At 38.1% G+C, this 18,598-nt stretch overlaps 2 protein-coding genes across 2 annotated transcripts; both read left to right on the plus strand.

Moving 5' to 3' along the window:
• Window positions 1-4,048: 4,048 nt before the first annotated feature.
• On the plus strand, window positions 4,049-7,900 carry LOC148409459 (uncharacterized). The gene is made up of 3 exons (XM_088439628.1): window positions 4,049-4,067; window positions 5,672-5,965; window positions 7,353-7,900. The coding sequence occupies exons 1-3, from the start codon at window positions 4,049-4,051 to the stop codon at window positions 7,898-7,900; spliced, it is 861 nt and encodes a 286-aa protein (XP_088295754.1).
• Window positions 7,901-9,776: 1,876 nt separating this feature from the next.
• Window positions 9,777-11,003, plus strand: LOC148409460 (homeobox protein Hox-B1b-like). Its single transcript, XM_088439269.1, has 2 exons — window positions 9,777-10,364; window positions 10,497-11,003. Exons 1-2 carry the CDS (start codon window positions 9,857-9,859, stop codon window positions 10,811-10,813), a joined length of 825 nt encoding a protein of 274 aa, XP_088295395.1. The 5' UTR covers window positions 9,777-9,856; the 3' UTR covers window positions 10,814-11,003.
• The last annotated feature ends 7,595 nt before the right edge of the window (window positions 11,004-18,598 follow it).

The raw sequence follows: 18,598 nt of genomic DNA on the forward strand, positions 1-18,598 counted from the left end.
TGATTGCCCGGAAAAATGCAATCATACATACGTAGCTATATCTTTTAAAAACACCTCTTTTTTTCCAGGAAAAACAAAACAAAACAATTTCATTTCATTGTAGCGTATCCTTTATAATATCCAGGCGTATTGTCCTCTTCACAGTCTGTCTCGTGTGTGAACCATGTTTGGTATTTTTGGCTTTTGAAATGCAGACCAGAAATATTTACCTCCCCTTTGAAATTTTACTTTTGCCATATCTATCTATCTATCTTTGGCTTTTGAAATGCAGACAAGAAATATTTACCTCCTCTTGCAAATTTTACTTTTGCCATATCTATCTATCTATCTATCTATCTATCTATCTATCTATCTATCTATCTATCTATCTATCTATCTATCTATCTATCTATCTATCTATCTATCTATCTATCTATCTATCTATCTGTCTGTCTGTCTGTCTGTCTGTCTGTCTGTCTGTCTATCTATCTATCTATCTATCTATCTATCTATCTATCTATATATCTATCTATACATCTATACATCTATACATCTACATCTACACAGCTATCTCTTTAAAAATCTATTGTTATAAGTAGACATAGATATAAATGAAAAGAAGAAAAATGAGCTAAAAGCCGTTCAACCAAATATAAGACATTTAAAAAATAGCCTATGCTGACTGTTTAAATGCAATAATCAAACCTAATTTAATCATACCAAAGAGCCACGACTGATTAACTTTTTTCTTTTCATTACGTTGAAGCAAAGTGAAACGTGTGCTTGAGACGGGAACGATGGGGTGTAATAGGGCCATGCTGGCAGCAGAGGGCGCCTCAGACCGGTCTGGAGGATGATGGATGTTTTTTTTTTTCCTTTTTGTTGTTGCTCGGGTTCTTATCTTCGCCAGCAAAAGGGAGAGGAAAGACGCTGTGGGGGTCATGAAGGTTAGAGAAGTCGAGGTTTTCTTTTGTGTTATCAATTTGGATCCATTTGTTTGCCCATGGAGCAGAAATGGGTCAGAAATAACACAATTATGAGTCGAAAAGGGATTGGCTGATACTTGGGTCAATTTGATACTTTTTTATTTCTTTTCTCTCAAAAATGAATTGTTTTGTTCCCGTCCCCTACAAAAAAAGGGGTCAAGTAGCGGTCAGTCACTTTTTGACGGAGAATAGCGTTATTTGTGACGCAACTGTTCGGGTTTAAACTCGAAGCCTAGCCTAACTTTCTGTTTTGTTTTGTAAGTTAAAAAATGTTTTTTTAGTAACAAATTGACCCAAGTAGTGGGTTGGTACTGTTTTTTTTTTAACCTAACAGTTTTAAATTTATATCTTTTTAAATTCATGTGCTATTCATTTAAGCCCTGATAAACAAATCCTAACTTGAACTCGAAAAACAGATGGGTCGAATAATACACAAATTGAGTGAAAAAGTAACAGATCCACTACTTAAATCAAATTTGGTCATTTTATACAAAGTTAAGGATGTTGCAACCACATTGAACCAGATTTAACCGTATTGACTCGAAGAGTGTCAATTTGGTCTTTTTGCTCGAAACAGCCTTAGTACAAGGTCAATTTGACCCAAGTAGGGGGTTAATCTTTTTTTTTTCCAGCAATTAGGGGGGTACCTTCTCAAATTTTTGTCTAATTTTTGCTAACCATAAACTTTCACTCCAAAAACATGTGTGTAAACCCAATTCGGGTCATACAAAAACACATAAATTCATTCCATTCATTTGGACCCAAGTTAGCCCAAATTTTGACTTGGATTTTTTTTTTTTTTGCACAAACGTTGCACCAAATTTTCTCTTGCACCCAAAATAGGTCAATTTGGCCCAATCGTCCCTCAATTTGGTCATTTTTGTGCTCAACAACCCACAATTTTAGGTGAAATGAACCCAAGTAGTTCCCTTTTTGCCGCAAAGTAAATTACTTTTGAGCCACCTGTTTTTAGAGCGACTGAAATCAACTGGGAAGCACCATCAGCTCGCAATCTTTGGCATTGCTTGCTGTTCACTTGTGGCGAACATTTTCACAGCATGCTCCCTGAAGGAACAATTACACGTAATCAACTATTCAAAATTGAACAGTTGAATGCTTCTTAATAAAAAGGAAAAAAATAAATGTCAGTTTTAGTCAGCTGTGAGCCTCAATTTTTCCCCTTATAACTGAATTTGGTTATGTTCAATTCTATTTATAAACCAAAATCTGAATGCTATTTTCAAAGACGTTTTATTTAGTTTCAAATGATAACGAGTGAGGCTTTCGATTGATATGTTTACTAGACTCGTTTCGGATAAGAAAATTCAAACGCTAAAAACCGTTATCAGCGGTTCTCAAAGTGTGATACATGCACCCTCTAGTGGTACGTGAAAGAATTGCTGAATTCAACGTGAGCTCAGTTTATGTTTCAAATTGTTTTACAACAACATTCATTTTCAGACACTTAACTACTGTGCCTATAGGGTTGGTCGTTATGCTACTTGTCATAAAAAGTTGGAGGCGCAATATACTTCTAGCGATCTATTATATTTGAACTTTTGCGAGTTATTTGCGCTTGATTGGCTCTCAGCCTTGCCTTCTGTGTTGCATGAGCGCAAAAAGATGGCGTGCGTGAAAGTTGCCTTGAATGAGGCCATTGTTCTCCGCATCATTTGTCACCTCCTCCATTCACGTCTGCACTCCACACGAGCAGTTGGAGTGTGCAGGGGACACGAAAGAAAGAACTGCCTCTGCACCTTGTAGGGATTACGTACGTGCATGCTTTACGATGTTGTTGGTGGGGAATGATAGGACCTAGACGCACACACACACACACACACACACACACACACGCACACACGCGCACAAAAAAAAAAAAAAAAAAAAAAAAAAATATATATATATATATATATATATATATATATATATATATATATATATATATATATATTAGTGTTGTCAAATAATGTTATTTTAAAACTCCGTTTTCTATATATTTATATACATATATATTAGTGCTGTCAACATTAAAGCATTAAGCATGTCCGTATGTATATGACATAACTATCTTTGGTGCCATATTCTTGTGTATTTTTTGATGTTCCTAACGCCATCTATATTTATTTTTTTCCCATGCGTCACAAGTGTTTTATGGTTTGTTTGTTTACTCATGAGTGTGGTCTCAAATGAGATGACCCGACAGCAATAAATCTCATCACGTGACTCCCGGAGGTCCTTGGGGAGGGCGCATGTTCATTATGTGACGTCATAGCGAAGCGTCTCTTTTGTTCATCACTATTGGAATTAAATTGCTTTTTAAAAAAAAAACACTTGCGTTTTTCTTACATGACAATTGGGTTCTTAATAAATGTTCAGGTCACACTTCAAAGATGAAAGCGACCTGTCAATTAGTTAAAAATTACCTCGACCAGCCGATCGCATGCATTGACACGCACAGCGTGAAGACGAAAGATAAAAGTGTTCAACAATCGATGATTACGTCACCAAAGCGCGTTCAGGCCTCCTTTTTTCGTCCCATCTGTGGATGCAAAGCAGGACAATTATCATTGTGATTTCTAAAAATGTTCAAAAATACTGCAAATTTGGTCGAATTATGACGTCATGTGAAGAAACCTGTGCAGGTTGTGCTAATCTGAAGCCACCTAAATAGCAAACGGTCCATCTCGATGACTCTAGCTGCCGTTTAATTTCCACAACTAGGCCATTGGGCGTTCATAACAATAAGAAAAGGCTCCATCTTATCATCGTTATCACGGGCTACATTAGCGCGCTCGCTTTCATGATGACCACAAACGTTTTCTTTTTTTTTTCCCCCTTCTCCCTTCTCGTCATTCATGCACGCGCAGCACTCACGCGCAGAAAGACTGCGCAGGGTGGCGTGTGATGTGATAAGGCTGCACAAACACTTTGCACTCCGCGTCTGCATGCACAACAAATGCCGCGTGCAGACTCCAGCCGCGGGATATTTCGGTTTAACCTTAAAAATAGTAATAATAATAGTAATAAGGGTAAAGGGTGCAAGAGAGGCTTTCGTTGTTTGATGCGCGCGCACGCACGCGGGGATGAATGGAGCTTCCCGAGGTAAGGCGGCCGCATGCAGACGCGCTGATGTGTCTTTATGATTTACGAGCCTGACTCGAGGCTGCTCGGTTCAAGCAGAGTTCAGAAAGCTGCATGCCTCCACACTTCTTCTTCTTCGCCACTTTTGCTGCTGCTTCGCCTCATTTAGGAAGGCGGTGGCGATGCATGCAAACATGTTTATATTTGTTTTCCTCGTGCTTGGATTTGAACAAAAGAAGCCCCGCACAATGGGCCCTGTTGATGGTTATCATTAACGCGTTAAAGTTCGATTGCTCATATTTTATACAGGCCAATAAAGAACCCAAAGAACGTTCTTTTTTTTCATATTGTCAGCCGTTTTATTTCCTGAACAAAAACTAAAACGCTGTCAGGAACCACCCGATTTTTTAAAAAATAATATAACAATATTGACCATGATCAATCAAGGCATTAATTAAAATGGCTGAAAATGCGTCAAAGGGCGTTTTACCATATTTTTGTTTTCAAATGAAAACTCACCCTAAATCAAATGATCAGGAATACAGAAGGTATTCAACCTTTGTAAACACAACAATAACAAAAAGAAAAGCAAAAGGCGATATAAAAAATGTCAGTCCTTTTTCCAAAAAGCCTGAAATTCTACGTCATAATTGTTGGGTGAGTAATATAATTTGAATTCGTTTTCGAAGTGATATTTCAAAGTATTTAAAAAATAAACATACGTGCATTTTCGTATATTTTAAAAACAAGCATTAAAAAAACCTATGTGCACCCCAAAATATTGATTGAAAAATTAACCCATGTTGGGTAACAATTTTGTTTTTTAATTTCTATTGGGTGACTTGTGTTATATTAAAGCCAATTGGACTTTGAATAGGAAAACAGTACTCATAAAAGACATATGGGTTGGTTTTAATCCACATTTCATAACCCATAATCCATTTTTGTTTATTAACCCATTTGAGAAATTTGTAATGGGTTGTTTAAAATTGTTTGTTGGGGTTATTGTTTTTCTAATTATAGCACTGAATAAACATTTTTTAAAAACGTTTGGTAATTTTTAATCCATATTGCTCATTTTATTTATTTATATCTAATTAGTCCATTTTTACAAATTTATTTAACGAATGGGTTGCTTTTAATTCATATTGGGTAACTCATTTTGTTTCTTTTCTTTAAACTTCCATAACAATTGAGTTTAACTCATATTGGGTTAATTTAAAATGCAATAGAATTTGAGTAAAAAAATGGGGGCACCAGGTATCGTTTTGTTCGCAAATATAGTTATAATTAACTAACTGACATACAAATAAAGATGGAATTGATACATAAAAAAAACAAACTCATGTTGTTTTTAATCCCTATTGGGTTATTTTAACCCAATTGGACTAATTTTGAAATGACGTTGAGTTTTCCATATGAAATGTGCTATAACTGACATTGGGTTGTTATTATTTTATGAACCACAAATTAGGTTAATTTAAATCAGGAATTTCACGGAAGCTTTAGGTCCAGTCTGTATTAATATTGTGCAGCCAGCCTGAGCGCAGCCTATTCATGTCAGCACACTATTGAGTTGATAAGATGGATCATTTGGTCTCCTCCCTGATTCTGCCTTCTTTCAGCCCCTCTGCAAAAGCTGCCATGTGACATTTGGGCTGCCGGAGCCGCGTCACAAGGTCAAAAGGGCCACGCCGTGTGCATGCGTGTCATGGAGAGCAGCCTGCACAAGCACGAGCTGCAGCAGCAGGAGCAGCAGCAGCAGCAGCAGCAGCAGAGCTTCTCGCTACGTGGTGCGTTCACGTGCAGCAAGCAGGCCAAGCAGTCGGCGGAGCACAAGTTTGGCGCCAGTAAAAGCATTTTCCCCTGGATGAAAGAGTCCAGACAAGCCAAGCACAAACTCGACAGGAGACTATCAGGTGTGGAGCGCCAAATGACGTAGTTTTCTCGTCTTTTAACAGTGAACATGGTAATAGAATACAATACAATAAAACGTGTATTTCTTTTATCGTGCACATGCAATGATTTACAACAAATTAAGTCGTTCACAACACTCTTTTGTCACTTCACATTTAGAACTGCTGTCGGGATGTAAAGAAGCTGGAATGTTTTTTTTGTCTTATAGTTTTATCGGTAATGTTATAGCTAAATAATTCTTTAATATGTCGAACCAATGTTAAAAAAAACAACGTTTTGCCACTTGCTTTCGATTGCAAATGACATCCCCTGTGCTCAAAGCTCAGGTATCGACCAATCACAGCTCAGCTTGTGACTACCACGTGACCAACAGGTGAACCCTGATTGGTTATTTTGCCATATCAGGTGATGTATTCCATCGGGAGCAAGTGCAAATGTGTGTGGGACATGTTTTTACAGGTATTAATCGCATGCATGAAAATTTCGTTGTCAAATAAATTGCACTCTAAAAACTAACAATAATTGTTTTTAAATTTTTAGTAAATTACGTTTAAAATATTTTCAAAATATTTTGCTTTTGGTATTGGTCAAAAAAGGACGGATCAGTTTGACACAGCTCTCTGTCTTATTTTGCACAAAAAACAAAAACAAATTGGATCTTTTTTTTCTACAAGACAACTTAAATTATTGACTCATAGTTGGGTTATTTTTGAGCCAACTGTTTTTAGAGTGTAGACAAAATATTAACTTTCACTGCTGAAAACGGCAACATTAGTGGACTATCCCTTTCAGTGCATCATCAATCAACGTAAAAGTTTGTTTAATACAAGTAGTCGCTATTAAGCTCAATATTTACTTTACTAGACATCAAATCAGCAAGGATATCACAATAATACTAATATACATGATAAGTGTAACATCAATCAATGTCGACAATATTTATTACGATATCACAATTAAGGCATATATTTGACGCCTGAAGCCTGCATGAATGTGACGTTACTTATAGTTGTAAGTTAGGCTCATGTTTATTGTTTCACTGTATGAAGTCTAAAATAACATCAGAAAGAAAATAAAGGAAATATATGTCGGAAAGGCATGAAAAAAAATGCATAGAACACTCAGCCATATAATTGCATCCAAAATAAATAAATAAATAAATAGAACGTTAAGTATAAATCTGACATACAAAACTATTTTTAGCATTAAAATAAGGACAATAAATCATTAAAACAATGCCGAGTTTCACCTTAAGTCAAAAGCCAAAGAATAGAAATGTGTTTTCAGACAGAAAGAATTCAAGTCAAGCACATGTTTTCAGTCAGGGTTGAAACGAAAAAAAAAAGTGTGTGTGTGCCTATGGTCACGTTTGCATTGTTGGCCCGGCAGACCTCGGAAGCTCCACCAGCACCGGCGACTCTCCCAGCTCCAGCACGCCGACCTGCAAGCGCACTCGCACGGCCTACACCAGCGCGCAGCTGGTAGAGCTGGAGAAGGAGTTCCACTTCAGCCGCTACCTGTGCAGGCCCCGTCGGCTTGAGATGGCCGGCCTGCTCAACCTGCAGGAGCGCCAGATCAAGATCTGGTTCCAGAACCGCCGCATGAAGCAGAAGAAGGACGAGAGGCTCCAGCAGCAGCTGCAGCAACAATCCGCCTCGCCCTCCTCACCCGGTTCGTCCCCCTCCGTCCCGGGTAGCCCCACTCTGTCCAGCCTGGGCTATGTGGACTACCAGGCCACCTCGCTCGGGCCCCAGGCCCAGCAGCAGTGGTCCGCTTTCCCCTCTCAGAGCAGCGCCAACCACCACACGAGGTTTGACTCGCGCTACGACGCGCGTGCGCAGAATCCAAACCAGGATTTCCATTCGTCTTTTTTGGCATCGAACTCGTGCAGCCCTCAAGAGAGAATCATGCACGCTCCTAAACTCACGCATTTGTAATTTTATTTCAACATGCATGCGCTTTGATTATTACAGTGAGCTCATGCACAGGCAAAAAAAAAAACACATTTTGGACCACAACATTGTGCAATATCTGAAATTATTACAAATTTAAGAGAATTTGCAATTTTACATGAAAAAAACCCTGCAAGAAAAATTAAATAAATACGTGATTATCCGACCACAAATTTAACAATGCAGTGCAGTAATTCTCAATCACCTCTAATACTCGACAAAAATCACCAATTCAGATGTATTTACATTTTTAGTTAATTACGTTTATTTTTTTTTAAATATGTTGCTAATTAATTTAAAGGAACAGTGTATAAGATTTAGACTGTTTCTCATTGAAATCTAATACATTAAATGATTGTAAATTTGAAAAATTAGCAAAGGAATGTGTTCTTAATGACCAATAGTATGTTATCGTTAAATTATATTACATGGGGGGTGGCACTTCTCTGGAGGCGGCCATGTTTGTTATTGCTATGGACAAATGGTAAATGCAGCACCTCCTGCTGTCCGTAATGAAAAACGGTCTACATCCTACACACTGTCCCTTTAAATCACCCACAATACATTTTTATTGAATCATTGATTAGTATAATTTTTATGTTCCTATTTTAGCTAGTGTCATTGTTCAAACAGGCCTATTACTGATGGGAAAATGAAGCTTCGTGAAACACCTGTGATTTTATTTACTTCTGTAAATGGTGCGCTTGGTTTAAAAATAAATGCTTAGTGCAATGGAAATGTGTGACATTTTCCCTGCTGCTTTGAACCAAGAGTGCCATCTAGAGGAGTCAAAAAATATCACAAGTGCTTCATGAAGCTTCGTTTGTCTGTCACTACTTTAGGAGACTTAACACAAACAGCATTTTGGAGCCAAACGCTGATTCCCGAAACATTAAAAACAAACCCTAACCGAAGACCAATTCAATTAGAAAATCAATCAATATATTTGTTTTAACTTTTTATTTACTTTTGCAAAGGATCCAGATGGGCCTAGATAAAAATAATTATTGATGCTTATTGAAATTTATTGGGAAACTTAAGAATACATACATCCTGAAAAAAAAAAAAACTCCCAAAAGGCATAAAATCAAACAAGGAAATAATTGAAAAAAAGTCCGATCATATCAATGATGTCATCAGTCCGATCAGCAACGTTATCCATCACCATTTTTCCATTAGAAAAAAAAACATAAAAAAAAAACATGTTGGACAGATGGTAAACATCATGATTAATTAATAAAAAATAAAGGGCTTAAAAAATCTTTATTTTTTAACGCATTATATAGACGTTACTACAAGGCCCTAAAAAAGAAGTCAGCCTGTGATAAGAATTCGTTTGACATGTGAGAAGAGTGTCATTGTTCTTTCGAGGGTCACAGAAGCTGTCTTTCTTCTTCTTCTTTTTTTTTAAAGAGCACATGATGGATCACTGCGCTCTTCTTGCACAACCCCCCCCCCCCCCCCAAAAAAAAAAAAAAGGAAGGCTCAAAAACACATCCCTCAATGGTTCCGATGTAAAAGTACATTTTAAACATCAAACACGTTTAATGTTGCATTTCTTTGACAGCTTTATGGCAGCAAAGAGATAAACGTTTTGCAAAACATTTATAGAGGCGATTTTTATCATACGCGTTGTTTAAAATTTTTTTTGTCCCGATGGAGAGCTCATTAAGAGTTTTGTAGGGGGGAATTATTTGTCATTTGTGCTGCTCGACGTTTGTTTTATCAGATGGATGAGCACGTTTGATGGAAATGTTTGTCATGCAAATGAAAGCCGCTTGATGGACGGACGTGACAGGAAAAGCCGGCGGGCCTCGCCATTGGTCGCCCGCAGGTCACGTGGCGTGTCAGGAAGGTGATATCAGGGGTGGAGGGCATTTTTTACAGCTTTGACAAACTACCTCTGGGTTTGGGTCGATTAATGACTCCTCTGCTGTGAAGATGAATTCCTACCTCGACTACCCGCTCTGTAACCGCGGGCCCAACATTTTCAAGGCCGGGTACCACGAGCATAACCACGGATACGTGACGCCCAACGCGGATGGCTACAGCCAAGAGGGCCGCTTGGTCCAGAACCAGCAGAATCTTCCCTTGCACCACCACCACCACGTCAATCTGGACCTGCAGTACGCTCCACCGGGAAACTCGCTGTACGGGACCACAGTGGAGTACGGACAACACCAGTACGGTCTGGCCCCCGAGCAGGACCGGGGCTACATGCACTCGCAGGTTTCGCCTCTCGGAACCAACATGCCGCCTTATACTGGGGACAGCTGCAGCGGCACCGGTGCACAATACGCGCATTACGGCCGCGCTGATCAAAGGCAACCGGAGTATCACCCGGAAAGTTTTTACACGACCCAGAACAAGGATAGGGACGCGGAAAACGCGGAGGAAGCGTCCCGAACGTTCGACTGGATGAAAGTAAAGAGGAATCCTCCTAAAACAGGTGAGCTGCTCTCGTTGATCCGTAAAAAAAAGGTTGACTTGCAAAACTAATGTTTCGTCCGCTTTTCATTCATGAAAAAAAGCTCCACAAGTTTCACGTCTTCCATTCCATCCATCTCTTCTTTCTCCACAGCGGTTCTGTCCGAGTTCGGCGTCCCGGGCCAGCAAAACGTGATCCGCACCAACTTCAGCACCAAACAGTTGACGGAACTGGAGAAGGAGTTCCACTTCAACAAGTACCTGACGCGGGCCAGGCGGGTGGAGGTGGCCGCTAGTCTGGACCTCAACGAGACCCAGGTCAAGATCTGGTTCCAGAACCGCCGCATGAAGCAGAAGAAGCGAGACAAGCAAGGCTGCGTGGCGGCCAGCGGCGGGCCCGCGGAGACTCTCTCGGGGCCGGACACCCCCCCAGCAACGCGGCCCCCCAATAAGGCCGGGACGACGGAATGAACTCAAAAAATCGGATTCCAAAATGGAGCGAAAAAAATCGAATGCACGTGGACACAAGGAACTTCAGGGTATACAGCTAATTGTTAAATGTACTATTTTTTTGTTTCTGCTTTTAAAACTGAAAAACAAAAAAATCTTGTGTGTGTTTGGTCCAAGTACTGAGTTGCTCAGTGTCATAGTTTGCACTATTTATTTGACAGGGTATTTTACAACAATTGTCCAGAGCTTTTAGGAAAAATAAACTTTATCAATTTAAAAGAAAACAAGTCAAGCTGGCAAAAGTGTGGTGGTCTATATTTATTCTTCTCTTGCATAATGTGACAAGCGGAATCTTTCACAACACACAGGGTGGTTCCTGGTGACCTATTCACCTCCAAATACCTCCAGGGGATCTAAACATGACAACAAACTGCAGGGTTCGTGCAGGTCCCAATTTTTGTTACCCAAATCCTGCTGGATGCAGGGCCGCATGCATTGCCGTTTTTACAAATTTTCAGGACAAATTCATAAGATTTATGCATTTCAATTAAAAAATAAAATCATAAACAGTATGATTTTAACAGTATGATATATATATATATATATATATATATATATATATATATATATATATATATATATATATATATATACAGTATATTAGAGCTGTTGAAGTTAATGTTACCTTTGGAGATTCATGTAAATTTTATAAAGCATTAAAATAACAAAAACAATGTAATATTGATGACTTTTTGCAATACTCTGATTATTCGTGGACAGTTTTGTGATAAATTGGTTTAAAATTTTAATTGCTTCATAGTACTCATAATATCAATTACAATATGATATAATATATTAACAATAATGATATAATATCAATTACAATTTCAAAAGAGCTTCATGCACTTTACCCTATTTAAATAAGGGGTAAAGCACAAGTGTCAAACTCAAGTCGTGGGGGCACACCATTTTATGTGGCCCCCAAAATCCAAGAAAGTTAACTATATTTTATCCCTGCTATTGTCTGTGCCAAATTTTAAATATAGTTTTCAATAATAATGTTTTGCTACCCATTTTACAGTAACTTGGAAAAAGTTTCAACAAGCTCTTATGGTAGTAAGCCATCACTGAATATAGCTGATACTGCTGGTCAAGCCGGTCTTTTGTGTCATCCAATCAACACCCTCAGCCCCTTGTGCCTTGTCCAGGTGTTCCATGTTGTCTCATCAGTTAGTTTGTTTTTAAACCTTTGCTTCCTTTCAGCCTTTGTCATTGGCTTTGGTTAGTGTCTGAGTCACATTTTTTAAAAGTTCTTAGTGTTGGTATACCTACTCAGAATCTCTTGATATTTTTGATAATTCGAAGTACTTTGTCTTTTTGATATTTCGATATATGTCTATATATATATATATATATATATATATATATATATATATATATATATATATATATATATATATATATATATATATATACTCCCTGCTTCTCTGCATAAACACAACACGATTATGTTAAGGTGCCCCAAATTTCTGCACATGAAGTAAATAAAACAATAGCTAGACCCAAAACTGTTAGTTATATTTGCAAATGCAGCTAAGGGTTCTGGGAAAGTCATTCTTCCTTATCTTTTCTTCAATTTCTTGGCTTTCCTGTTGTCCTGTTGTCATAAATTGGTTATTTTCAACACAACTGTTCTTTGCTCTTTCAGTGTCAAGCGTTATCGAAAAAGGCAACCTCTAGAGGGCCAGTATAATGTATTTAGCATTTTCACTCATGGGTGCTGCCATATAAAAGATTGACTTTCATTCTTCAGTTAGAATTGATGTAGGTAATAGGTGTGTAGTAAGTGTGGAAACACTGCCATCCAACGGTCACAGTTATCACTGCAGAGCTCATTTGGCTTATATTAGGTAAGCATTTGTCAAGGGTGTCAGCTACCCTCCATAAAAAAACATATATTTTTTAAATTAATTATTGTTATTACTGTTTTAAAAGACAAGAGTTCTCGTTCATGGCATCTAAAGCGTTAGTGTGAACAGCAAATGGCCAAATGGTCGGCCATTGAGATGAAAAAAAGGGGTGCATTAATTCATATTCCACAAATCTAAATCCTGTTTTTAGACCAGTGAGGAACACAACAGAACACATTAGTTTTGTTTTTTAGGTTAGTTTAACTGCAAGTTACGCTTGGTTAATTTTCAGTCCATGCGATGAAACCAGTTGGGTTAATTTACTTGATGAGGGATTAATCCACAAAACAGCACAAGCTTTGCAAAACTTTATGGGTTACTAATTTTGAGCCATCTTTTTGGGCTACATGAGGAATTGGGCTAAACCCAAATTGTGTTATTTGACAGAAAAACGGAATTGGGTTTTTTTTTAATCAAATGACCCTTCATTTGCATTTTTTTTTAATTCAAATCGCATTGGGTTAAATATGTGACCCAAAAACCTCAACTGGTCCAATTTTGACGCAACTGTTTTTAGGGTTATTTACACTATATTCAATTGTCTCATTTGGAATTCCGAGTGAATCGGTATGCTGATTTTTAAATTTAAAAATGAGTAAAACTCGAACATTTGTGCCGGACCCGAGCGCTGGCGAATGAGGGGCAGGGAGTTTCAATGTTTGCGCTGGGTGTTGGGTTTTTGCACAAACAGCCACACGCTCATACAGGCCCAACAGCACCGGCCTGTCGGCGGCCTTCTCTCCTAACGCCCGAGGTTCACGCAGAGTTCAGCCGCAAATGAATGCAGAGTCAATCTGTCAGGACACCAGGGTGGCTGCGGGCCCTCTCTCGCGCTTCACAGCTTTTAGCATTTGAGGGATCTCTCATCAAAGTTTCGCATAAACACGGAAATTAGCGACCAGGTGAAATATAACAGCTGGACTTCATTAGATTTCAGGTGGAAATTAGGCAAATAGAGGTAAAAGGTCATCATGTGATGACAAATGTACAAGCAAGGTTCTTGTAATTTATTATTATTATTAAAGGAAGTTTCAATTTTTTTTAGTTCCCCTTTTTGGGATTTTTTTGTATTCCCAATAAGGCTGAACGATTTCACAATGTTTGATATATGATTGTTATTTCAAATTACTCTGTAACTAAGTAGTGAAAAATATCTATTATAATTTAAAATATTATTTTATACACACATTTTTACGAAATGTTTGATATACAATCATTATTTCAAAATACTCTGTAACTAAGTAGTGAAAAACATCTATTAAAATTTACAATATTATTTTTTATACACAAATTAGAATTATGCTAAAATGAATGTGAATGTTTATTTAGGTATTTTTTACATAAAAAAGTTGGTGATTACTAAACATTCCACAAGGGGAAGTCAACCTTGAATGTTTTATTTTATATTTGTACAATAAATTCTATATGCCCCCAACTACATTAATTTTGACGATTATAAACTATGCATCAAAATCCCCTTTATTTATTTCAATAGGCAGTCATTTTTTCACTTGTTTTTAACTTAAAATGAGATTACAATTGCTAGGTATTGACCAATCAATGTTTACCTGTTTGAGTGTGATCATGTGACGTTGACAAACTGAACAGTGATTGGCTTTCACTTGAGCCTGATCAACTATGACATCATCTTCACTTGTCTGGAAGTGGCAAAATGGCCGCCCCCGGAGTTGGATCCCGTGGAAGCGTTAAATAAAAAACAACTTTGCGAAATTAGTCAGAACGTGTCGGAAAGTTACAAATCAGATTACAAGAATAACGCGAACAAATTTGCGATTTTTACACGTCATCTTTCCATGTTTAAAAAAAATGATATGTATTTACTATACTATGTTAATGTCTGCTGTTCAAACTGCAGTAGCCACAAAACTGGCTCAGTTTTTAGATGAATCATGTGCAAGAATTTAAGTTCCGATAACACATTTTTTAGCTTAGAAGCCATTTTGGTCACAAGGCCAAGTTCCATGGTGGTAGGCGATAAGGGCTGAGGAGGGTGGGGTATCATCAATACGGGTCACGGTGGCACATTGGACAAGGAGGAAGTGGCCGGCGCTGAAGACAAGTGTGGGATTTCATTCCGGCGGCGTGATCCCTGCCATCTCGCTGGGTAATACCTCAACGCTCCCAGCGGGCTCTCCATCTGGAGGTGTCAGAGTCGGCGCTGTGGCTGACGCCTCTGAGACAGATGTTCAACCTCGAGAAAGGGGGAGGAAGAACTCGAAAGACTTCTGCTGGACAATGCGGGATGAGGGGAGGAGAACCTACCTGGAAATAAACATTAGCATTAGCATTTAACGAGATCTAGCTAGCAAACTGTCTGTCTTCCTACAGTATCTAGCTACGTATCTTACAGACGAGATAGCAAGCTAGAGCTAGCTAGATAGCACTAGCGATTGTTATGGTCCTTTCTGGCTAGCTAGCTGGAGTTAACTTCAACTTTTGATTTATGAAATATTCAAAGACAACACAATATAACAAAGTTATAACGTGAAGATGACCTTTCAAAAAAAATCCCATGTAAAATCAAAATCATTTTATTTAGTGTTATTTTATTTTGGAAAATAATTTATATGGTGAGCCCCAGTTTGCCAATAGAGATGAAAAAAAAGTAATTTTATCATCTCGTTTCAACTTTTTTAAGTTCATCAAGGCATACTTGAACTTTTTAAAACACATTTTGAACATATCCCTCACAAAGTGTACTTCAAGAAAAGTTTTCTGTAAAACTGTTATGAAACAGAATTAAAAACCTAAACGTCTTCAATCGTATCATTTCTTCAAATGTAAGTTTGCTAGCATATACTGTAATGCAAAATGCTGTGGATCAGCAAACGGAAATTAGCGTACATTACTTAAAATGCTGGTTTTAGGCTGATCAGTATGAGTATTCACTGTTTGAGCACTCCAATCAATACCTCTAGAATTTTGATACACAACATTTAATTTAGCAAAAAGACACTTCTTTTTGACACATACGTCAAGCGGCCGTAGCAAAGTACCATTTACTACAGTGGAGAATTTACTTGGTGTCCTTTATTTTTGGGGCCATAGATATCAGAGGTATAGTATCAGCAGCCTTCGCGAGTACCTGTTACCTCAAAATGTCTCTATCTGTACTCGCCCATTCCTACTTCAAACAGCCGTGATTTTAACGTACAAACAGAACATATAAACCTTAGAATTTCGTCTTAATTGCATATTTTGACAAGAAATGATTGCAGAAATATCTGTGATTTAGTGGGGGTGCAACTGGTGAACCCCCGGCATAGCAGGGGGTCACTGTACAGTAGTCGATATCTGACACATCTCCAGATGACCGTCCCCCTCCCGAGCTGACTTTGAGGTCAAGCCAGTGCTGTTTGTACCCCATGCTGCTCGCAGTTGTCGCCTGCTCTTTTACAAGTCTATTGCCAGGCTCACTTCCTTGGGTTTCGACCAGTTCCTCTGTCGCACGTCACCCGGCAGGGACCCCCAGCATCAAAGGGTCAGCCAGGTCCAGTATTCATGGGAGAACCGGTTGGGTTTCTCATCTGACAGATGCCTCAGAGGGCCTTGTGTTTTTAGGCAAATATGGCCACAGGTATGCTGCATTGTTTACATGTGCTCAATCTACAGTATAGTAAGTACAGTATGTGATCATACATTATAGCGGTTATTTTCAAATGGGGGTGCAAGTTGCCCTGGAGATGCATGAAGCTAATTTAGGGGTATGTGAGATTTTAAAAGTATTTCAGCAGGCATCAACAAATCCAATTTATTACATTAGGAATAGTGTAGGATTTCTTTTCAAAATAATAGCAAACTAATTGGAACATGAAGAAACCTATGGCTATACTGTGTTATAATGACTCCTTTGCAAAACTATGGTTATACTAAGTTTTATATGTTCTTTGTCAGTAGTGAGACATTTTTCCAGCAGGTGAGCCAGAAATAAGATAAATGAAGTTGCTGAGAAAATGTGCTTCAAGATACTACAGCAAATGTCGATCCAAAGTATGTCAGACATAATAGAAAATTGATGGAAAAATAGTGCAGCATGCTGTTTCAATTTTTTCTTTTTACTTTGCACTGCTTAAAGGAAGATCATTTGTTTCATTTCTGGCTCATCTGCTCCACTAATGACAATGGGCTTAGCAAAATAAAGACATAGAGCATTTGTCAAAGGGGGAGCTGAAACACACTTTAGCAAGGAAGTTGATTCATCTTCCAATCAGTTTGCTCTTAATTTGAAAAGAAAAATATACTGTTCCGGTCAAAGCATACAACAAATATAAAATCAGATTTGCTTATACTTGCAGAAGTCCTGTTAAAAATGTACAAATGTCGAAATATATATATATATATATATATATATATATATATATATATATATATATATATATATATATATATATATATATATATATATATATATATATATATATATATATATATATATATATATATATATATATATATATATATATATATATGTGTGTGTGTGTGTGTGTGTGTATGCATGTTTGTTTATATTTTGCATGCTGTTTTTCCACTCCCGATCCCACTTATACATCCGATCTTTCTTATTGAGACAGTCTCACAGCAATTATTTATTCAGCTCGGCCAATTCAGCCCAAAGTGCAGCCGCGCCACGAAGGCAAGGCGCCTCGTTATGATCAGCACGCTCCCTTCTTCCTTTGTTGTGGAACCAAAGCTCCATTTAACTGGATACCCTCCCCCCATCCGTGTCAGGCTCTAATGGATGTGCAAGCCCCAAGGCCCGGCCTCTCGGATCCCCCCAGCGGCCGCATCCTTTCTCCGCCCCGTCAACGCGGTAACTGCGAGAGACAGGTGACTTGGCCATGGTTAACGTCTTAATACTCGATGGGATTGCCTCCAGGATCCGAGCGGCGAGCCCTAATAGTTTTCCTCCTGTCGAGACGGCAAGAAAAACAAGGCTAGAGAGGAGGCGGCGCAGCCAAGTGGCAACACAGAGTACACAGAACTTCTGTTTCCCAGTCTGTTGGAATGCTTGGTTTAGAGTGCCTCGTTGTCCACCGTGAGTGCAACAAATAGATTGATGTATAAAAAGTCATCTTTATCAAATTTTCTACATGACGGCTTATGTTTGTATCTAACCTGGCTAAATTAGAGTAGAAAGCAGGGTGTCAAACGTACAGCCTGTGGGCTGGATCGGACCGCAAGGAAGTTTAATCTGGTTTAATGTGTCAACTGTCCACAAAAAAGACAAAAATATGTATTGTTACAAAAAAGCCAACATGAGCACTGCAACGTACGAGCGGAAGTGACCAGTCGCCATGTTTCATCGACAGAAATTGGCACAATGAACAAGCATTCACGCTAGCAATAACATCTAGCTTAGTCATGCCTCTGCTCAATATTTATTTTTAGTTCATCTCGGTGCTATATAAAATATGTGTTTTATGAATGATTTGAAAAAAAAAAATGGAAATTTTCCATCCATTTCATGCAATTGAAGGAAAATGTTGTATTGGATTATATAAATGAAGTTAGTTTACCTTATTTTTATATATATATATATATATATATATATATATATATATATATATATATATATATATATATATATATATATTGTCTTCTGTTTGAATACGAAAAGGAGAAGTTCGCTGTTTTGTTTTAAACTCAAGCTGACAAGCTGTCTGATGGAAGACCAATGACTAAAAAGAGTGAAGCTTCCCTTTCAAAAATGTAAAAATTAAATTATGTTAAAATGTAGAAAATGGTTACGGTTATCTGCTTGTCTGGGAAATCAGCAACCCCAACTCTAGAATTGCCCCTTAAATGAACCTTGAAT

The sequence above is a fragment of the Hippichthys cyanospilos genome, chromosome 17, assembly GCF_059441005.1.
Source record: "Hippichthys cyanospilos isolate Australia breed blue-spotted pipefish chromosome 17, RoL_Hcya_1.0, whole genome shotgun sequence".
NCBI classification, from domain to species: Eukaryota; Metazoa; Chordata; class Actinopteri; order Syngnathiformes; family Syngnathidae; genus Hippichthys; species Hippichthys cyanospilos.

Bases quoted from the DNA above. Each gene is read 5' to 3' on its own strand.
- LOC148409459 (XM_088439628.1), top strand. The intron at 5,966-7,352 runs GTGTGGAGCGCC...TTGGCCCGGCAG, and splicing joins ACTCGACAGGAGACTATCAG to ACCTCGGAAGCTCCACCAGC.
- LOC148409460 (XM_088439269.1), top strand. From the start codon at position 9,857: ATGAATTCCTACCTCGACTACCCGCTCTGTAACCGCGGGCCCAACATT. The intron at 10,365-10,496 runs GTGAGCTGCTCT...CTTTCTCCACAG, and splicing joins GAGGAATCCTCCTAAAACAG to CGGTTCTGTCCGAGTTCGGC.